The 21,245-nt window shown below is 28.3% G+C and overlaps 4 protein-coding genes across 7 annotated transcripts; 3 read left to right on the forward strand and 1 right to left on the reverse strand.

Moving 5' to 3' along the window:
- Positions 1 to 1,419: 1,419 nt before the first annotated feature.
- LOC112686393 (protein lin-32-like) lies at positions 1,420 to 8,214 on the forward strand. 4 transcript variants are annotated; one of them, XM_025558633.1, is made up of 4 exons: positions 1,420 to 1,754; positions 6,193 to 6,339; positions 6,862 to 7,176; positions 7,889 to 8,214. In XM_025558633.1, exons 3-4 carry the CDS (start codon positions 6,893 to 6,895, stop codon positions 8,145 to 8,147), a joined length of 543 nt encoding a protein of 180 aa, XP_025414418.1. In that variant the 5' UTR covers positions 1,420 to 1,754; positions 6,193 to 6,339; positions 6,862 to 6,892; the 3' UTR covers positions 8,148 to 8,214. The 4 variants fall into 4 exon arrangements, with proteins under 4 accessions (XP_025414418.1, XP_025414417.1, XP_025414420.1 ...); XM_025558634.1 differs by lacking the exon at positions 1,420 to 1,754 and adding an exon at positions 1,882 to 1,973; XM_025558632.1 differs by lacking the exon at positions 6,193 to 6,339.
- A 268-nt stretch (positions 8,215 to 8,482) lies between these two features.
- Positions 8,483 to 15,106, reverse strand: LOC112686412 (GTP-binding protein SAR1). The gene is made up of 5 exons (XM_025558666.1): positions 14,784 to 15,106; positions 10,326 to 10,384; positions 9,644 to 9,763; positions 9,260 to 9,558; positions 8,483 to 8,648 (listed from the first exon to the last, which is right to left on the reverse strand). The coding sequence occupies exons 2-5, from the start codon at positions 10,366 to 10,368 to the stop codon at positions 8,532 to 8,534; spliced, it is 579 nt and encodes a 192-aa protein (XP_025414451.1). The 5' UTR covers positions 10,369 to 10,384; positions 14,784 to 15,106; the 3' UTR covers positions 8,483 to 8,531.
- A 2,288-nt stretch (positions 15,107 to 17,394) lies between these two features.
- On the forward strand, positions 17,395 to 17,907 carry LOC112686378 (craniofacial development protein 2-like). Its single transcript, XM_025558609.1, has one exon. It carries the CDS (start codon positions 17,395 to 17,397, stop codon positions 17,905 to 17,907), a length of 513 nt encoding a protein of 170 aa, XP_025414394.1.
- Positions 17,908 to 19,350: 1,443 nt separating this feature from the next.
- LOC112686379 lies at positions 19,351 to 19,755 on the forward strand. Its single transcript, XM_025558610.1, has 2 exons — positions 19,351 to 19,495; positions 19,580 to 19,755. Exons 1-2 carry the CDS (start codon positions 19,351 to 19,353, stop codon positions 19,753 to 19,755), a joined length of 321 nt encoding a protein of 106 aa, XP_025414395.1.
- The last annotated feature ends 1,490 nt before the right edge of the window (positions 19,756 to 21,245 follow it).

Consider the following 21,245-nt stretch of genomic DNA (forward strand, 5'->3'; position numbering starts at 1 on the left):
AGGATCCAAATGTTAACGACTTCTGCATATCTTCCGGAATATTTAATTCGGTCAAAGCAAAAATTGAGTATGTTTAAGGCATACAAATTTAAACAAATACATTTTTATTTGAATATTTTTGCACTCCACACAAATAACAAAAATATTTTTAAAAACATATCTAGATCAATATCAGTCTCTGACTATGAAACTAATTATTCGATTAAATTATTTTTTATCCATTATACTCGTAATTATAAACTCAACTTTGCATATTATCGGTAAAAACATTAAGTTGGATTAAATAAATTAAATAAATAATTAGAAAAAAATTGAAAGCATATAATATTTTTACGATCACAAATGTATTTATTAGAAATTACATTTATAAAAAAATACTTTATAATAAGACTAGTTTCACACTAATCGTTTACTTTTTATACTCTAAAATGTTAAGTCTTAAAGGTGTTGCTTTAACTATTATTTACTTATTTTAAAACAAAAAGAACCGTTTCATTCGAGTTCTAAAAATATTAATTATATTTTGAATTTTCACGAGTTATAAACCAATATTATTGTTAATTATCACAAGCGAAAGTCAAATTAATTTCAATTTTAAAGAAAAGATTAACATTTATCTAAAAAAAGCTAAAAATCGCTATCATCAATCAAACAGCTGCCACATTCTACACTCGTCTTCACTTCAAAACGGAACATCCCCCAACAGTCTCATCGCTCAATCTAACTCCAACTACCTTCCAGGAAACCCAGTAAGATGTCTCAAACGCAAATGGCCAAGAGACCTACCCAATATTTGGTGCATACCTCTATTATGTTAAGCACTCGTGATCAGACGTTCCCAATGTGAAGTGATTTCAAGATTTTCATCATTTTTTTACATTATATAGCTAAAAACATTACTTAAGTATTGTGCACCTTAGTACAGATGGTAAATAATTATAACGAACGATTAAAAAACAAAAAAATTATCTAGAACGTACATTTCCTTGCACCGCATTGGATAGGAACTTTTGGTCACGGAAACCGCGTTTTACTCGCATCCAAAAACCGTTATTGGGTTAAAAAAAAAAGAATAGAAGTCAAAATATGCATTTATTGAGTGTAATAAATATTACCTGCAGTGTGTGTCAATGCATTTGTGTGTGTACAGTACACGCGAGTTATTAAAACCGTTGGAAATTATACCGTTCCGGTGGGGAGAGGAGGGATGAAAATATTATACATTGTAACGACCTCATCGAGTGCCACAGTCGGTGGAGGCTTTTATGGGGAGGGATAGGTGGCTGGTCGAGAAAAGGAAATAAAAAAACCGAATAGCAGCACGCGCGTGTGAGCACGTATTTAAGCGTGTAAGAGATAGAAGATCTACCGCGAGAAATTATTATTATTATTATTATTGATGTACATGTGCGCGCGGGATGCCACCACCATATGTCGTCTCGTTCGGCCGGCACGCGCTTCCCCGCGCGTCGACTAGCTGTTCGCGGGGCGGCTCGTGCCGTCCATCCGCTGCGGACCGCCACAACGTACGTCGCCGTGACCGCGCGCTCGCGTGTTTGTTGTCGTCGCGTCACCGTACCAGCAACAACGTGCCGTAACGAACGCGTGCGCTTTACGGGGCACCCGACAGAGTGGCTCACGCAGCGCGTTTTCCGGCGGCCAACCGTGTCTTCCGCGTTTCGACGATAGGATATTATTGAATCAAACGCGACGGACAATAACTGTAACCCGAACGGACAAGACGTTGAAACAAGGTAAATTCCATTTATGTACGCACTTCGTACGGTTATTCAGCGGGCTCGTATTACGTATCAAGTGCGCATGGTTACATGATTAGTACCGAACATTTAGAAATTTATTTAAATTTAAATTGTTTTTATTTAGACATAGGAATTCAAATGCGTTTCACTCAACCGTGTTAAATCATATAGGCACCAGTGCCTTGACTACAATTTTGTTCGTCCTAGAGCTGGGTAATAATCGAGGGTCTTACGGACCATTATCGTTTATCAAAATAAACTAAAACAGACATAAAATTTGTTAGATTTCTATAGGTGTTAACATTGCTATCATATTTAATATTAACTAAAAAGCTAATTGTATCATTTGAGATTTAAATTAAACTACCTACTTAAAAAAAAAAATTAAATATGCACTTTTTTAAATTTCAACAGAATATAATACATTATATTTAAGTAAATTAAAAAAATTAGAATTTGGTTTAAGAAAAAAATGTTTCTTCTTTGCCAATTTAGCTAGGTACCGTAAACTATATGTTTAGTGTATAATATACTTAAGTCAATTTTGAGTAAATTAAATTTCCCAAGCATTTAAATTAGGCTTTATTGTAAGGTGCAGTAGGACACTAATTGTGCATTAGTACCTATAAAATATGCTGTAGAATTAACGAACGTGTGCACTTTATTATTATAAAAGACGATTTGACCGTTCATGAAATATCAATAAAAATAAATAAATTATAAACATAACGAATTGTTTGAATATTACGTTAGTGAAACCGATATTGGCTACTTCCACGTCTTTGGATTCATTATCTGCTTCATCAGAATCAATAAAATGAGCGTGGAGAGTGTGAGGCGAAGCCTCCTTGTAACATATTTTATTTGTGCAGTTGGAAAAAATCCTTACAACAAAGCCTGATTTAAATATAAAAAATCTTGGATAGTTTTTTTACATTTATTTCTAAAGTTCTTTCATATCTTGTGTTGAATATTATTGAAAATTGATTCCGGCTGAATGAGTGTCTCCAGTAGTTTTTAATTATAAGTGATTTTAAAAAATATTTATCTCCTATAAAAATTAAAGAAATAATTCATGTTTTTTAAACTTTAGAGCAAAGGTGGGCAAATTAATGAAAATAATTAACTCAAGTTAAGTTAAGTTGAGAAAACAAAAAATCGATAATTTAAAATTTAATTCGATAAGCAGGGCCGAATTTAGGGGGGTGGCACTGGCTACAACTGCCCCAGGTGCCAGTTTTTTGGGGCACCAACATTTTGTGGTCGGAAATTTGCTCACTTGTGAATTATTAATTTTTTAAAATTATTTTGAAATTATTAGTTTCTTGTTTTTAATAACAGTATCATAAATTAATGTTAATGTATTTATAGCAATATACATGGGCGTCACTAAAGTCCAAATGTTGGGGTAGCAAAGTTTATTTTTAGAAAGTTAAGAAATAAATGTTTAAAGGTTTAACATAATAACTAGCTTACTTAACTGGCTAACTCTTCTTCATAAATCTTGGTATGATATATAGTGTATACACTGCATTATTGTCCGTATTGGACTTATCACAAAATATACAAAATGTAATTATTTTCGATACAATCACAATAATAGAGGGTCTATGTTCGTACACATTTGAACAATAAACTTCGAATATATTTTTAAAATCTATAACTTTTTTTGGGGTACCAAGCGAAAAGATAGCCTTGCTACCCCATAACAATTTCTGGGGTATTAAAGATACCCCTCGATACCCCTTAGTGACGCCTATGGCAATATATCAGTGATTCAGAATATTATTAATATACCTAATATTAGTTCCCAAATTTGTTGTAATAATGTCAATAAACATAAGTTATTTATAATAATATGCAGTGGCGGTCAAATGATTTTTCTAACCAACACTATGTATAAAAATCTTTATTTTTAAACATGGAAATTATATTATATTAATGATATTATTAATTATTATTAATTATATTTATATTATTAAATCTATTTTTCTGGTTTTTTTTGCCAATTCGTCCAGTACTTCGTCTACAGTTATATTGACAACCTCACGATGAACAACCATAGTGGTTAAACCATTGAGACGACTCTAAAATAATATAATTACACAATTCATATAATAATATAATATATTATGTTAAGCATTAAGTACTAAATTTAAATTTCATACATTCTTATAATTTAACTATAAAGGAAATGAAAAAAATTTAAAAAGTTTGTTTCAATTAATATTTTAGTGTTTTATGTTTGAACTGTTAATTTTATTCGAGCCTAGAAACTATATAATAACTAATAAGTACAGTATATTTTTTTTTTTTTAAATAGGAAATAGATGAATACCTATATTATATTATGTATAATATGGATGAATTATAAATATTTAAAAAAAGGTCATGGCGGATCTATCCCCCTCGCCACCCCCCCCCCATTTGACCGCTACTGATGATATGGAGTATTATGTTATTGCGTGCGGCGGCGTGCCTACTACACAAAAATAGCATTGATTTTAGAATAGGTATTTAAAAGGTTCATGAGGATCTATCAAATATATTTTCCGTGGGTAGGCCCTTTAGAGTGCCACCAATTTTTTTTTTGTTTCCGACACAAAATGTCTAAATACAGCACTGTCGATAAGTTAAAAGTATATTAACTCAATTTAAAAAAAGTTGATCTAATTTTTTTAATTAGTATATAAATTACATAAAAAGTGACTGAGTTCTTTAGAAAGATCTAATTTCCTCAATTATAATAAACAATTTTATTGAATTTCTTATCATAGTAGTGGCGCCGAAGTGTTCGAAAAATACTATGACATTGTACATCAAGGAGCCACTCACTACCGTATTAATTTATCTTTGTAGTTGAAATTCTTTATACATAATATTCTGTATCCACGGTCTGAACCCAATATCCAAAGGTGGACCACTAATCTACAAAATCTAATATGACATCTGATGTACAGTGTATGTGACCTTTTTACTTTACATAATTATTTAATTTTTATATTAATATTTACGTATAAAACGAAAAATTTCAAAATTTTTTAACTTGTTAGATCATTATTAAATCAACTGTAATAAGTTAAGTTATATTAATTGCCAATTAAACTAGTTTGAAAAAAAAAATTAACTTTTTAACTAGTTACTTACCTTTGTTTTATAATAACTTGTAGAAATATTTTTGTTTTATAAAAAAACATTTCTTCGTGTATATTTTTTATATTTTAATTTACTATTATTTCTTCTGGTAGGTTATAAAAGTTACCCTGTAAAATCTAAACTAATATGGTCATTATAGATCAATACAAAATCATAAAACTACTTTATAAAAATAATTTTCTTTGACTTGTAATCAACTATGGAGAATAAGACAGTCAAATGTCAAACAAACACTTTCCATTGTATTAAATCGAGTTTTGAGTTTGACTATGGATCAACCGCAGGATAAAATACTATAGTTTTAAAATGTTCACGTATAATACTTAATCTCCTACTTTTAATTACTATTGTTTAATGTTTTGATTGATTATTAAACATAATAACTTGATGTATTTAAAAAAGTTCCTATATAAATAGTATTAACTAAATAATTTATGTAAAAATACATGGTTTAATTCACACAATTTTTAATTTGGATTTTGTTTTTAAAAGTTGGTCCAAATAAAATTTCGTTTTTACCGTATTAATTAATAGTATTATATACGTTACTAAGTAATTATTTTCATTTTTACCCCTTTTAACCCTTGTAGAGGTTGAATTTTGAAAAATCCTTTCTTAGTGGATTTCTACAACACGAAACAAAACTATTGTTCAAAGTTCATACTCATTCAACATACAGATTCAACGGTTCTGGCTAGGTGATGATGATCACCCAGGACAAGTAATTTTATATATACAGATATATTATAAAATAAAAGTGATTATATTGGAACGTATTTCTTCAGACTTTGTCTAAGACTTTTTGAGAAATGATAAATGGCAAACATTATTAAGTGATTTCGATATAAGATATTAAATACAATATCGATACTGAGTATTTTTGAATTAAACATAGTATAAGTTATATGTATTAGTTAAAGTGTTACATAGATAAAAATTAGATTAAAAAGTCGAATATATGATAGATGAAACTATAGTAAAAATATAATCGAACCCTTTCAGTAACACTAAACTTTTTAATAAATATGATTATATAATATATATATATTGATAATTACAAAAAGTACTAAAATGAATACAAAAAATTTATGATTAAAAAGTGCGTATTTCTTAACAATTTATGTAATAATATATAATTATAGTAACTGCGAAATTTGAATATTACACGTGATTACAAATATTAATAATTAAAATTGTATTAAACGTATTAAAACTAATGATACTAATAAATTACGTAAATAGTTTAAATTAAATTTTTTTATATTGTATTTTATAGATTTGTATTCATAAGTGTGCGCACGGGGTAGTCAGGGGTAGGCACTTGATTACACTGTGAACCTTCCCTACCTCACCAAAATATTCAATATTTATCACAATAATAAATAACCATATTATGTTCAACCACTTCGGAAGTCTGTAAATGGTAAATACATGTATAAGAATATTGGAAAAATATAATTATTAAGTTAAATTAAGTTAACCCATCCAAATTTGTTGTTAATTAAATGTTAATGTGTTATGTATGATTACCCTGCCAGTAATGTCTGCACGCGCTTATGTTTATATTCATATTTTAAATAATATTCCGTTATATTTAAAAAATATTTTTGCACTTATGAATCAATTAATACTTATAAAAATATTATCAATAATATAAATTACTATTGACCAATACAGTAGTATAATTTTAAGAGCGACTTCGAAAAGATCTGTAGGTGATTTTTTTTGGATTTTCTAGTTTTAAACGAATTAGTTGTAGACTGATAATGAATTCATGAAAATTACGTACTTTTGGTTTTTGTAATACGATTAAACTTTGTTTTTAAATTTTATTTTTAACCTCATAAAAAAAATATAATACAATTTTTCGGCTATAGTAGTGTAGTTATTACTATTATTATATGCATATTTTGTTTCAATTACTAACCCATAAATTAAATCATAGTGTGTCCTGCAGTTCAAACAAAAATATACTAATGATGGATATGATGCACTCAACTAACTCGCATGCTGCGGGCTACAAGCGATACGGCCTAGACTTAAACAGGAATCATGACGAATCGTCTCAGCACAACGCATATTGGCAGTGGCAACACTCTGACGGTTCTTCATCAGAAGGATTTCACCAACAGAGCAGTATTTTTAATGCACATCACTGGGACGTTAACAGGCCCTTACAACCAGATGCATGCAGTGTTGATATGCAGCCTTCTCCATACTTCACGAAACACGTTCCCGAATGGAATGATACTTGTTTTAGGTACAGTAAATAATAAAAGCTGTCGGGTTATCTAAAATTGTGGTCACTAGTCCACTAATTGCCTTCGTTCACCATATTATTTTCCTTTAAATTGACTACTGTCTGTAAATATTCTAGTTTCCTTAGGGATAGTAAATAAGAAATCAAGTTGCACTTAGAATAGGTTTTTTTGAATCTCATGTTATTTAATTGGATTCGAATTGTAAAAGCAAACTTGCCTTAACTTTTTTTTATAATTCTTAAATATCAAAATAGAAGTATTATCAGTTTTTAACATAATGCTGAAAAGATTTCATACTTCAATGAATTTATTGATTACTTACTACGTAATTTAGTAATTATTATTGTCTAATTAACCATTATTTAATGTCAACATCAACATTTATAATAAAATTATTATTATTAATTAATTATATAAATTTAATTTAAAAGTTAATACATAACTAGTATTTTTCATATTAAGCTATAGTAACCCAGATGCACAATATGTACCTTAAATATTAATAATTATAGAGGCGAACATTTTAAAAATTAATATAATTAGTTACGTTGGTTAACACCACTAATATTTTTAAACTCATTTTTATGAAATTATAATTTTTAATCAACCAATAACTTAATTATAACTTACGATTTTATATTCATAAATATAAAATAGTCAATGTTATTGATAGGTGATAATAAAATACAAATACATTTTTGCTTTAATTAGGAAAACAAATGATTATACGCCAAAAAACCCTAGCAGTAAAGAATCAATATCTCCTACAGTGGCAAGAAAAAGACGTTTAGCAGCTAATGCAAGAGAACGCCGACGTATGAATGGCTTGAATGAAGCATTTGATAGACTCCGTGAGGCTATACCTACATCTATCGAAGATGACCACAAACTTTCAAAATATGAGACACTACAAATGGCTCAAAGTTACATATCAGCATTATGCAACTTACTAGAACAAGCTCATAAGTAAAATATTACCTTAACACTAAATATAGTTTAAATGTATTTTTTTTTTCTTTACACAAAAATGTTTTCTAGTCACATAATAAACACTTAATTTTTTTATTTGTCTATTCAATAAAAATAGCAATGAAAAATCATTAAACACAATTATCTTTATTTTTTTTCATTACTGCACACCTAAATAAAAAATAATAAGTGGTACAAGACAAAAAAAAAAGTGTTACTTCAGTAAAATTTTCAAAATAAGAACAGACATATTGATAACAAAATTGAATTGATTGTAAGTTATTTAACATTAAATTGTATAAATTGGATAACTTACTGGCTGAGAATACAGTAAAAAAAGAATGAATTTAAAAATTAAAATATATTTTTTAAATATGTATTAACATTAATCAATATATTGTGCCAGCCATCTGAATCCTTCTCCATAACCATGACGTTTTAATACAGAACACATGAACACTTCCAATGGACGACCTGGAATCTCTGATCTAGGTACTTTATTCTAAAATTAAAAAATATAAAATGTTAAATTATGTAAAATAAAATACTTAAATTAAGGATAGTATACTGCAATGATGAAAACAATATTGCAACATGTTTAAAATAAATAGAGACCATGATTTAAATAATAATTATAAAAATTAATTGGAATACAATATTTTTAATATTATATTTTAGTCATTTAGTGGCATACTTATAAACCCCTCCAAGTGCCAAAAAAAGTTATGAAGTGATATTTTAAAATATTTATTGTTAAGATCTGAGTTAAGAGTAAAAACATAATTAATGATTGTATTATCGTAATGTTCACTAAAAATGCATGTTTTTATGAATATAAATTAATAATTAATTTATAAAACTATTTTAGTACAAGCTTCTAAGAATGTTGTATGCAATATTTATAACAAATTAATGTTTGGCCTTATTGGTATAATATTATACCCGTCTTAAAATGATTGTATTATCTTAGAGACATTAAGAGGGAGAGGTTTATAAAACATGTTAAGTCCCCACCCAGGGCTACACCATTGCTATTAAGAATTTGATTATTGATAAAAGAGGAAATTATAAATAAGTAGTTTTTAGAGTGCATTATTTTTTTTAAAAACTTACTTTTCCAGTTGTTTGGTTTAATGCAAAATAAGCTCTTAAATCTTGTTCACTCAATGCTCCTGGTCTATCAATTTTATTACCAAGAACGAGTACAGGGCAGTTAGATAAGGATTCATCGAGTAACAATGAATCCAATTCTGTTTTACTTTCCATAATTCTAGATTTGTCACAAGCGTCAACTAAAAATACAATTGCATCTACAGCAGGAAAATAATCTTTCCATACTTTTCTTGCTTGAGAATGGCCACCCAAATCAAAGGTTGTGAATTTTATGTTGCCCACAGATAACTCTTCCGATGCTAAAAATTAATGATATATATATATATATATATGATAAAGATACATCAATATAAAAATATGCATAATTTTAAAATTATTTTATACTTGGATGCAAAGTTGGAGTATGTTGTGCTAAACGATCATCTTTTAACATATGTAATAGTGTAGTTTTTCCAGCATTATCTAAACCAAGGAATAGTAATTTTCCTGATTTTTTCCACAGTCCTGTAAATAATTTACATTTAAATTGTTTCAATTTAAAATAAATTTGTAAGGGTAAAAGAATAACTTATTAATTATATAAGTGATCAAAAAAATTAAATTTAGTGATAATAATATAACAATTGATCTTTAACGTGTTCAGGGCTAGATTTAGACCTAGGCCCTTAAGGCTCGGGCATAGGGTAGCAAAATTTGAAGAGTGCAAATTTATTGTATCAAACAAAAGATAAATGTATTTTATTAATATTTTATAGAAAGTGTGTTAAAATTTGTTCAGTTTTCTGGTACCTATAAAATAGTTGTCTATATTTATTCATAAAATATCATTTATCATTATAGTAATAATATTTCAAGCCTGCATATGTTATAGAACAAACTATGAACTTTAGTATTCATTATAAAATATTAAGTTATGAAAATATTCTTAGTCACATAAGAAACAATCTGCAACAATAAAATCGTAATACAGAAATAAATAAACAAATAGTTTATTAATATCTATATTAATTTCAAGTATTAATCATTTAATAATTTTTAATTATTTTATTAATTATTTATTACTTACCTAAAGATCCTAGAACGCCAGTAAACCAATCCCAAAGAAACATTTTTGGATAAAATTATCTATAAAAATGAGTAACACACATTTTAAAATATTTTTAATTCAAATATGGATTTTTAAACAAGTAATACATATATATTTAATAAAATTGATTTTATTTTAATAAATATATTCAGAAAATTAAACTACTATTTTATACATTGTACATATTAAAAAAAAACCTTCAAAACCAGTTTCATCCTAAAAAAATATACTAACCTGTTAAAGAATCAATGTCAGAAATAAAAATATATGAATTCTATAACCAGAACCAAGCAACAAGTACATTATATAAGTTGAGTTGTTATGTGAAAGAAGGAACAGTTAATAATTTAAATAAGAAGAACAATAGAAAATTAATCTTTGTCTTATTAATCAATATACTTATTTACTTAAAATTAAATACTAAAAAATGTTTGTATTTATTTTATAAAGTTCCATTATATTTTTTTGCATTTAAATATTTATTTTGAGACAAGTAATACATTTATTTTACTTCTGAATAAATAAAAAAAATCAGAGTTTTTTATATTTTGATACCCTTAACCCATAAACTTTTCTATACATTTAATTATAGAAATATATCCAGATAACGCACTTACCCCAAGTTATGAGAAAAGTGCGTCTTGAAATATTTTTAAAAAAAATTATTCTAAAAATTTAATACTGAACCAAATGCATTTCTGATAAAAATATAGATAGCTTATAACATAAGAAACATGATACTTACAGCAAAATCATATACCTAGAAGTTAAGCTTGAAAAAATAAAATAATTTAAACTTTTTCTTTTATCAATGCACTTACCTCTCCTAACCCTAATAGAATATTTCAAGGAGTAGGTAAGATCTTACTATAAAATTATATGATCACAAAAAGTACAACCAACAACAAATACAAAAAGTTTATAATTGAAAAGTGTGTATTTCACAGAGTTGGGCAAAAACAAATCAAAATAAAAAATAAAAGCATGAATAACTAATTTATTTATGAATAAAGAATATTTTTTTATTTTGAATAATTGTGGTGTACTGAATAAATTTATTCGTTAAAATCATGAATGATATTAATTAAATAATGATATTAAATATATAAGTATATTTAATTTATTTTTGTCAGTTATTATATGTATTAATATGTATTACCTTTACATATATTATTTAAGTTTAAATAATAAGTCTTTTATTATTATACATCATTATTTAGAATTTAAATTTATTATTTATATGATTATAAGGAATAACGAATAACTGAATAATGAATACAAATAAAAATCAATAATAAAATTAAAAATAAATCAATGAAGAATAATTTTTTATTCAAATAATCAATCGAATAATATTTTATTCGACTAATGTCCAACTCTGGTATTTCATAACAATTTATGTAAATAGAACAAGTAGAATGTACATAATATGTACATATTATCACACTTCTTATAATTAAATTTATATAATGCTTATTATTATTGAATCATCTAATTAACAAAGACAATGGCTACTTAAATATTCCAATTTTACATTGTATTTAACCATTTTTTATATTATTAACTCATAAATCAAAATATATTTTTTCAAACAAAATGAAGAATTAATCGATTTATAATGACAATATGATAAATCATGTTTAATAAGAAAAACAATTTTCTAGACAAAAGGTATTCCAGAAATTTTGAAATAACTTAGGTGACTATTAAGTAAATATGAAATTTGATTATAATTACAATATAACTAATAGTTATAATGTATAATAATAGGACAGTAAATTGTTAATATAAATATCCCTACAAAAAATTAATGCTTTACATTAGTAATATAATCATAATAATCGATAGATGTCTCGAAATAATCATTTGAAATGTTTAATTAAAATATTAATAATTTAGAGATACTGTCATACTTGGGAGTATTATTTACATACTTATCTACAAGGCCGTAACTTGGGTGGGGAGGGGGTCCAGTTGTCCGGACCCCCCCTACCGAAATTTTCAAAAGTAGAAACATTTTAGCGATGAATATAGTTTATTAACTATAATTTGTATTAAATAAAAATGTTAGATCCCCCCGAAATTTTTTTCCAGTTACGGCCTTGCTTATCTACATTATCTACATTTTTTACATACTACATATTTGATACAATTATTAAAATAATTTAAATGTTTTCAACGAAATATTGAATAATATCTAGTGATGGGAATTATTGAATTAGTAAAATTAGTTATCAAGATATTCGCTAGAAACCAAATTTTAAATAAAGCCTAAAGAGCTTTTTAATTGGTAAGAAATACAGATTATTAGTTAATTGTTAGTTTTTTACTACGGCAAATTTTTTGTAATTACTTATTATGACTATTATCTATACTTATTACCTACTGAATATTAGAAAACTTTCGATGCGTTTACTAAATGTTTACACCAGCGATTTCCAAAGTGTATTCCGCAAGGTGTACATGAATATTGAGAACAGTAATTGTAGCAAATAATAATCATGAACTATCTTTAAAACATTTTTTGGAGTATAGGTTTTACAATAAATAAATGAAAAATTGGGTCAAGTTGGAGTTAGAGACGTTGGGCTTCCGTGAAAAAAAAATATTTCCTAAGGGTTCCGTGATCGTAAAAGTTTGGGAACTGCTGATTTACACGATATACCTACACACCAATATTAGATTATTGAAAAATGGACTACTCTTTTGATTCATAGTAATTTTTAAATCGAAATCAAAGACAGAACACAAAATTAAATAACATCGGACGGTAACCTAGTAGGTAACTCGATGGTTACATAAATAATATTATATTACCCACGTATAAAGAATTTTGAATTATATTGATATAATTTTATTTATAAACATTCTGAGCAATTTTTGTTGTTTTTTGGTTGAGTGATTATAGAATCATAGCCATACATATATTTACGTCAAAGTTAAGAATAAAAATAACTAAGAATAACCGTCAATATTTGTCTAACGGCCAGCACCACGAGTCGAAAATATAAAGGCTCAAAGTCAACAACTATTATTTACTAATTCAATTATGAAAATTAAAAAATAGTATTCCTTCTTCAACATCACTCGTTCCATGAAGATCATTAGAAATATTTTTTCATTCAATATACATTGAGATCAAGAATTTATCGTTTTTCAAATTAACGAGATATCACTCGGAATTATCACTGTGTTATATAATCGAATTATTACTTTGATAATTCAAATACCTATTTCGATTAGGCCCATCATTACTAAACATTGTATTATTTAATGTTTACGGCTTATCCTTGGTTTACAATAATTTAAATTGGATGTAAATAATGAGTCGTGAATGAGTTCAAAAAAAATGCAATCATATCTCTAAGCTCATATAATTGACAGATCAATCAGAGAAATATTGTAAAATAAAATCATGATATATTAGTGAAAAATCAATGCCACAATATTAATTAATAAAAAACTCAAACTTAAAGAAATGTTTTCAATACTTAAATTTAAAATTGTATTATTCATGGAAGAGATAATATTTTGAAAATTGCTTAAGCTTGTTGATTTTATCAGTTTTTATTACATAAGACATAGGTAAGATAATAAATTTAAATTTCCAATATCTGGAATGCTAATATGTACAAAATGTATCGGTGTTATTCCTCTTTTTTTCAAAACCAATAGAAACATTTAAGTTTAAAACCATTTAAACATTTTAATTACAACCACCTAGTATATTTCTAGTATATTATCTATAACATCATTAATGATTGTTATTAATAAAACCATTGGTTTCATTTTTAAAGATTTGAAATCTTGAAAACTGTATAATGAACATTTAAAATATTTACTGCAATAAAATATATGTAACTATTTAATTAAGTTCATAATTCATAGCATAGGTTATAACTTCAGAATATTCTTATAGAATATTGACGTTTTCTTAATTAACACTTAAATTTGGAAAAAATACAACCTGAAGATCAAATAATAAAAATTTTCAAAAGCGAGAAAATATTGCCTTATAAGTAATTATTCTTTGTATGTACTTTGAAATAGAAGAATGCAACAAACACTACATACTGCTGAGAAATTTGAAGTGAATGTCTAGTAAAGCCAAGGAAAATTAAATCACTCCGCGCGATTTAGTTCGATAAATTAATCTAAGAGTAAATACTGATAGCGTTCCGATGAAATATTCGAGTATAATTATCATGATACAACCCAAAAATCTTGGATATTGTATATTTGAATAGGAATGACGTCGTGGGAAATGAAGGTTGAACTTTAGGTGTGTAATAATCAGGTTGCGCGTACACCCGTGGCATTATTCTTCAGGTAGACCGATCATTGTTTTTCCGAGAGGAAAATTTTTGTACGGCAATCCATGGACACGGTTGTCGCAAATTATATGTATGAGAATAGAATGCTTTCTATAGTACGTACTTTAGACAGACTTATCGGGGTCACAACTTTGTGCCGTTCATTGGTGGTAAAGTTATTGTTGATGATGGCGATGACTACAGTTGGCCGCTGAACAGTTCTCGGTGGGCTCCAACTCGAACTATGACGGACAGCACGAGAGAGTAGGTATCCTACGTACGAGACGAAAACGGATATTATAGTTGGTCCGTGTATGTGCACCGTAACTAAGCACTGCAGCGGACAGTGGTTAAAAGTTAATTGTGTGACGGTGATAAATAAAATCTCCGCAGAAAATAATATAAAAAAAAAAAAAAATAAGCGATGACTTGACGTGCGAAATTAAGTGATTAAAATATAGTGATAGGGCATGGAAGAGGAGAGAAGGGGTTCCAATGTGTCACGGAGCCATCGGTGACTGGCAACGATTGTCGCATAATCATAACCTCTTTGGAATCGTCATTGTTTCTCAGTGGTCTGCTGTCGTATTCGGATTTCTAACCGTGCCGTGGAAAAAACCCAACAACGTAGTGTATTCGACCTGTACGATACATATGATCATAGGTAAGTATTAGTGATGGGCACTATCGAATAGTACTATTGAACTATTCGATAGTCCAGCGCATTCGAATTATTTCATAGTTTTTCAAAATAATCGATTGTTCCGAATTATTCAAAGCTATTTAGTATAATATTTACTATTAATATTTTTGTCATGATTATAATTAATATTATATAAATTGTTGTTATTATAATTATTTGCTTTGTTATGAATATTATATTTTTATCATAGTTTTGCTACACGAAAATTGGACATTATTCACTATTTATTTAATTTATCTATTCAGAATAATCAATTTATTCACAGTTATTTTTATTTTTTATTCACAAGTTGAATTATTATTTAGAATAAATTTTATTTTTCATTCACTACTAAAATTATTTAAAAAAAATATTCATTATTCAAAAATAATTAGTTATTCATGGTTTTATTTTTTATTCATAATTTTAATTTTTTTTTTTTTTTGCTCAACTTTGTTCATATTTGTACGGTAAACACCTGGAAAAAAACAAAACGTGTAAGTCACTTTTTTCATATTCACCTGTTTGATAATTTTTTTAGGACTAAAAATGTGCCGTAGGAATTTCCTCTCTAAAACTGCCAGTTTTCTCTTGTCCTCCTCTGACGTAGGCCACATTTCACATGAGTACAGAATTATTGGTCTTAACTAAAACCTTGAATAATCGCATTATTGACTTTTTTTATTAATAATTTGGACCTGGAGGTTTTCTGTAGCACGAAATAACACCTGTTTCTGGCTTTTATCTTCAGATTTATTTTTTTGTGATAATTATTGCTGCCATTCATGTCGACTCCCAGATATTTAAAACTTTCAACATTTTTATAACAATAATTTTCTTTCTCAAAAACTTCTGTTTTGGTCTAATTAGTTATCTCTCGTATCAATAGGCGTAACTAGAGTTCAATTTCTGGGTCGGCTAAATTTTAATGATATTAGCAATCCGTGGGGGGCTTTGTCCCCACACCCCCAATATTGATTGTCAACACTAACATTTATATTTATATTAATTAGAAGTCCTTACGACCTTACCTATAGTCGTTTATAGTTTACAATGGAGCGTCGATTATCCGCATATCTATTATCCCGCCCGTCAATTATCCGTACTATAAAATTTTTGAGTACAAATTTATTTTTAGATTAATTTAATTTAGTTTTATCGTTCGTTATGTTATATCGTGTACTATAATGTTATAATATATATATATATCATTATAAGGTAATTTGGTAATATATTTATAAATACATTTTAATTATATAAGAGATTAATGATAACTAATTAATTAATTATAATAATTATAATTATAGGAATTACTACATATTTCAAATAGTATCTTAGAAGCATAAATTAGAGTGGCATTTAACCTTTAAATAGGAAAAAAATCAGATTTCAATATAAATGATGTCAAAGTTGTCGAAAAATAAATATTTCCCAACCTTTCTAAACTTTTACAAGTGGCTCCTATAAGTTCAGCCACCCACGAAAGGTCGTTCTCTTCAATGAGACAAATAAAACATTTGCTTAGATCTTCCATGGTCGAAGATTGATTTACTTTATAATAAAAATGTAATAGCTATGAATTGTATATTTTATTGGTTATATATGTATATCCTTCTTATTCGTGTTTATTTAGGTAGTTGGTCTGTAAGTAGTAAGTGACTAAGTGTAAAATGTTACATCGAAATACAGTAGAGCGTCGATTATCCGCACTAATTGAGACCGAAGGGGGTGCGAATAATCGATTTGTGCGGATAATCAAACAATCATTTAAAATTGTAATATAAAGTTATAAACTAATTTACTAGATATAATATTAAATATAATATTCATACATAATATAAAAAATTACATATATATATATAATATATATATATATTTATGGAATTGGATAAATGGACAACGACTGGAACTAGAAAATGGATTAAAAATGGGTACATAGGATGATAGGATCTTAAACAAACCGGGAGCGCTACAGTACTTACTGGACGCTATTAAAAAATATAATACAAACATACCAGCGCTACAAGAAATTAGATGACTAAATGAAGGAAGTATGAAAAAAGAAGATAATACAATATTCTATAACGGAAGAAAGGATGAAAGACATGAAAATGGTGTGAGATTTATAGTGAATGACGATACACTACCACAAGTAAAAGGATTCACGGCAGTGAATGACAGGTTATGCTATATTCGAATCGCTGGTCCCATTTTCGATGTTATTATAATAAACGCATATGCGCCAACTGAAGAGAAAGAAGAATATCTTAAAAATAAATTCTACGATGATTTAGAGAAAATAATTGACACAACAACAAACAGCTGTATCAAAATACTAATAGGTGATTTTAATGCAAAAATATGGAAGGAGGATATGTACAGACCCACGATTGGACTGAATGACTTACACGACGTAAGTAACGATAATGGAACCAGGTTGATCAATCTGTGTTTAGCAAAAGGATTTAACCTTAGTAGTACATACTTCACAAGGAAGGACATACATAAACAAACTTGGATAGCACCTAGTGCAGCGTCTCTCAAACTGTGGGTCGCGACCCCCTAGGGGGTCGCCAGTCAATTTTTGGGGGGCCACGAGAAGTTTTTTTTAATTATATAGATTGTAAGAAACAAGCACATTCATCACATACGCCTAATTAATAATAAAGTATTATATTATTATAATTATAAAGTAGTAAATAAGAAATAAAATAGAATAAATTTGTTTTTTGAAATTATTTTTATTGATTCTGTAAATGTAAAACTATGGGGTCGTGATAGATTTTGGAAAAAAATTTGGGTCGCGGTCCTAAAAAGATTGAGATCCACTGACCTAGTGGAATAACTAGAAACCAGATTGACCACGTAATGATACAGAATAAACATAAAGGGTGCATAAAAAGTGTCAGGAGCTACAGAGGGGCAGACGCCGACTCGGACCACTACCTTGTAATTACAAAACTTAAAATTAGATTATCCAATATATGGAAAAAGGTAAAAAATAAGGAATCTGTAAAATACTGTATAGAAAAACTGTCAGATAGGGATGTATTGAAGGAATACATCTATAAAACACAGAAAGCATTACAAAAGACCAACAAAAATATAGACGAAGGTGAAAATGTTGAACGGATATGGAACAGAATCAGAACAGTAGTAGTCAACAGTGCTAATAATTGTTTAGGAATAAAAAAAAAAGAAAAAAAGAAAGGAATGGTTTAATGATAGATGTAAGGAAGCAATAGAGAGGAGAAGTCACGCACGAGAAAAATCTATCAAGCACCCGAGTGTCATAAACGTAGAAAGGTATAAGAACACTAAAAGAGAAACCAATAAAGTATTAAAATGTGAAAAAAGACTGGCAGAAAAAAGAAAGATTGAAGAAATTGAAGAAAACAAAAATAACCCCAGAAGATTCTTCAACAATACTGCCAACATTAAACGGGGATATAAACCACAGACTAGGATTTTAAAGAATGAGTTAGATGAGCTAGTAACAAAAGAGAAAGTAGTAGAAGAATTTAAAAAACATTTTGAATGTCTTCTAAATAAAACAGCACCAATATCAATACACGAATAAATGGATATACAATAAAGTACAGCGGAACCATATATTGAACCTCCAACGAAACTGGAAATCTATAACATCATAGGAAAACTAAAGAACAACAAATCACCTGGAGAAAGTAGCATAGTAGCGGAATTACTAAAAAATGAAGGAGAAACAATCAAAAGTGAAATTTGGAAAATAATTAAGGTAATTTGGGAAACCGAGGAAATGCCTGGAGAGTGGAACACGGCAATACTATGCCCAATATTTAAAAAGAGAGACACACTAGACCCAATAAATTACAGAGGAATTTCCTTATTGGATACTTGTTATAAAATATTGTCGACGCACCTTTTGGAAAGAATAACACCGTATACAGAAGCCACCATGGGAAGGTACTAATGTGGCTTTATAAAGGAGAAATCCACCGTCGACCACATATTCACCTTAAGGCAAAGGATGGAAAAATACGAGTGTGATAAGGACCTATATATGGTATTTGTGGATTACAAACAAGCTTATGAAAGTGTAAATAGGAAAGAACTATGGAAAGCAATGATACTTTTTGGAATCCCACAAAAATATGTTAACTTAGTAAAAATGTGTAATGTCAAGACGTTACTTAATGTACGTTTCTTACAGAGATTATCGCCAGCCTTTGAGGTTAATTCAGGATTAAGATAAGGAGATGCTTTATCGCCAACTTTATTTAACCGGGGATTAGAAAAAGTTATCAGAGAATCCTATGAAGGACGAACAATGGAAGTTCTTGGTGAAGAAACTGTTTTAGCATATGCTGATGACATAGTTATTTTAGGGAATACGCGAGAAGAAGTTACCTGCTCAGTTTCTAAACTAATATAAGCCAGCAAAAACAAGGGTTTATGTATCAATGAAGAAAAGACTAAGTGTATGACACTATCTAGAAGAAACTTAGCCTAGTCAAACCTGAAAGTAGGAAGAATGAACTTTGAAAGGGTGGATAATTTCAAATACTTAGGTGTTAATATAAACAGTAGTAACAACATGCATAGGGAAATAGAAGAAAAAATATCGAATGGAAATAGATGTTACTTCAGCATAAACAAACTTTTAAGATCAAAACTGCAATCTAGGAAGTCAAAAACTACACAAGCTATCTTAGGCCAATAGTAACTTACGGATGTGAGACTTGATCCACGACAAAAGATAACAATAGAAAACTTGCTATATGGGAAAGGAAAATATTAACGACAACCTGGGAATTTATGAAGAGGCACAATGAAGAGCTGTATGACCTGTATGAATAACCAAGTATACTCACATATATAAGGTGTAAACGTCTAAAATGGCTGGGATATGTACGGAGAGCTGATTGAGATGTATTAAAAAATGTTCTGATAAGAAAAATAAATAAAAAACGCTCACTTGGAAGACCAAGAACAAGATGGAAAGACACCGTAGAAAAGGATATGAGACTAATAGATGAGCATGCAACGTTAGACTGGACTTTGGACAGAGAAAAATGGAAAAGCTTACTAGTGGCAGCGCAGGTCCTTAATGGATCGTTAAGCTGTTGAAGAAGAAGAAGAATAAGTGAAACTGAATGGGCTACGGACAAAACTGGATGGACTAAGCCTACCCCGCCCCCCTAGTTGCGCCTGTGCTTGTATCAGCTCTTTTGTAGTCCTTTTTAATTGATCCAAGTATCACTACATTATCATTGTAGGCTAGTAATGCATTTGTTTTTCCATTGAAACTGATACCTTCTTGAACTTTCCTAACAACTTCTTCAAGGGCAATGTTAAACAGTGTCGGTAACAGGGCATCTCCATATTTTAAACCTACTGTTGCCTCAAATTCTTCTGAATAATTATTTCAAAATTTTATTTTATATCTTGATCCCTCAGTGCTCATGCTTTCTTCATTCTGACTAATTTCAATGGTATATCGAGTTTTCCCATGTTTTTCTACTGTGATTTTCTCTTGATAGAATCTTATGTCTGATTAAAATCTATTTTTTTTTTTTTTTAATTTGCCTTTGTTCGCACATTACAGCAAATTACAATCTAAAAATGGTGAAATGGCTTATTATCAGGACCATATTTAAAAATTTGGCGCTCCCGGGCATATAATTTATGCCTCCCCCCCCAAATAAATAATAATAATATAACACTTATTATTACGTCCATAATCGAAATTCTTTAATATTGAAATATAAATTATAAATGAAAATCGTTTTATATTTTTTTAATTAACAAATTATAATATAATAAAACATACTATTTTATTTTTTTTTATTGTTGTAATTTTTTTTTTTATTAGGTACATCGTTTTTAAAATTAATTTTGCTAAAATATTTTGCCACCCTTGAG

This window comes from Sipha flava, unplaced genomic scaffold (assembly GCF_003268045.1).
Source record: "Sipha flava isolate LNK unplaced genomic scaffold, YSA_version1 307_pilon_pilon, whole genome shotgun sequence".
Classification (NCBI taxonomy): Eukaryota; Metazoa; Arthropoda; class Insecta; order Hemiptera; family Aphididae; genus Sipha; species Sipha flava.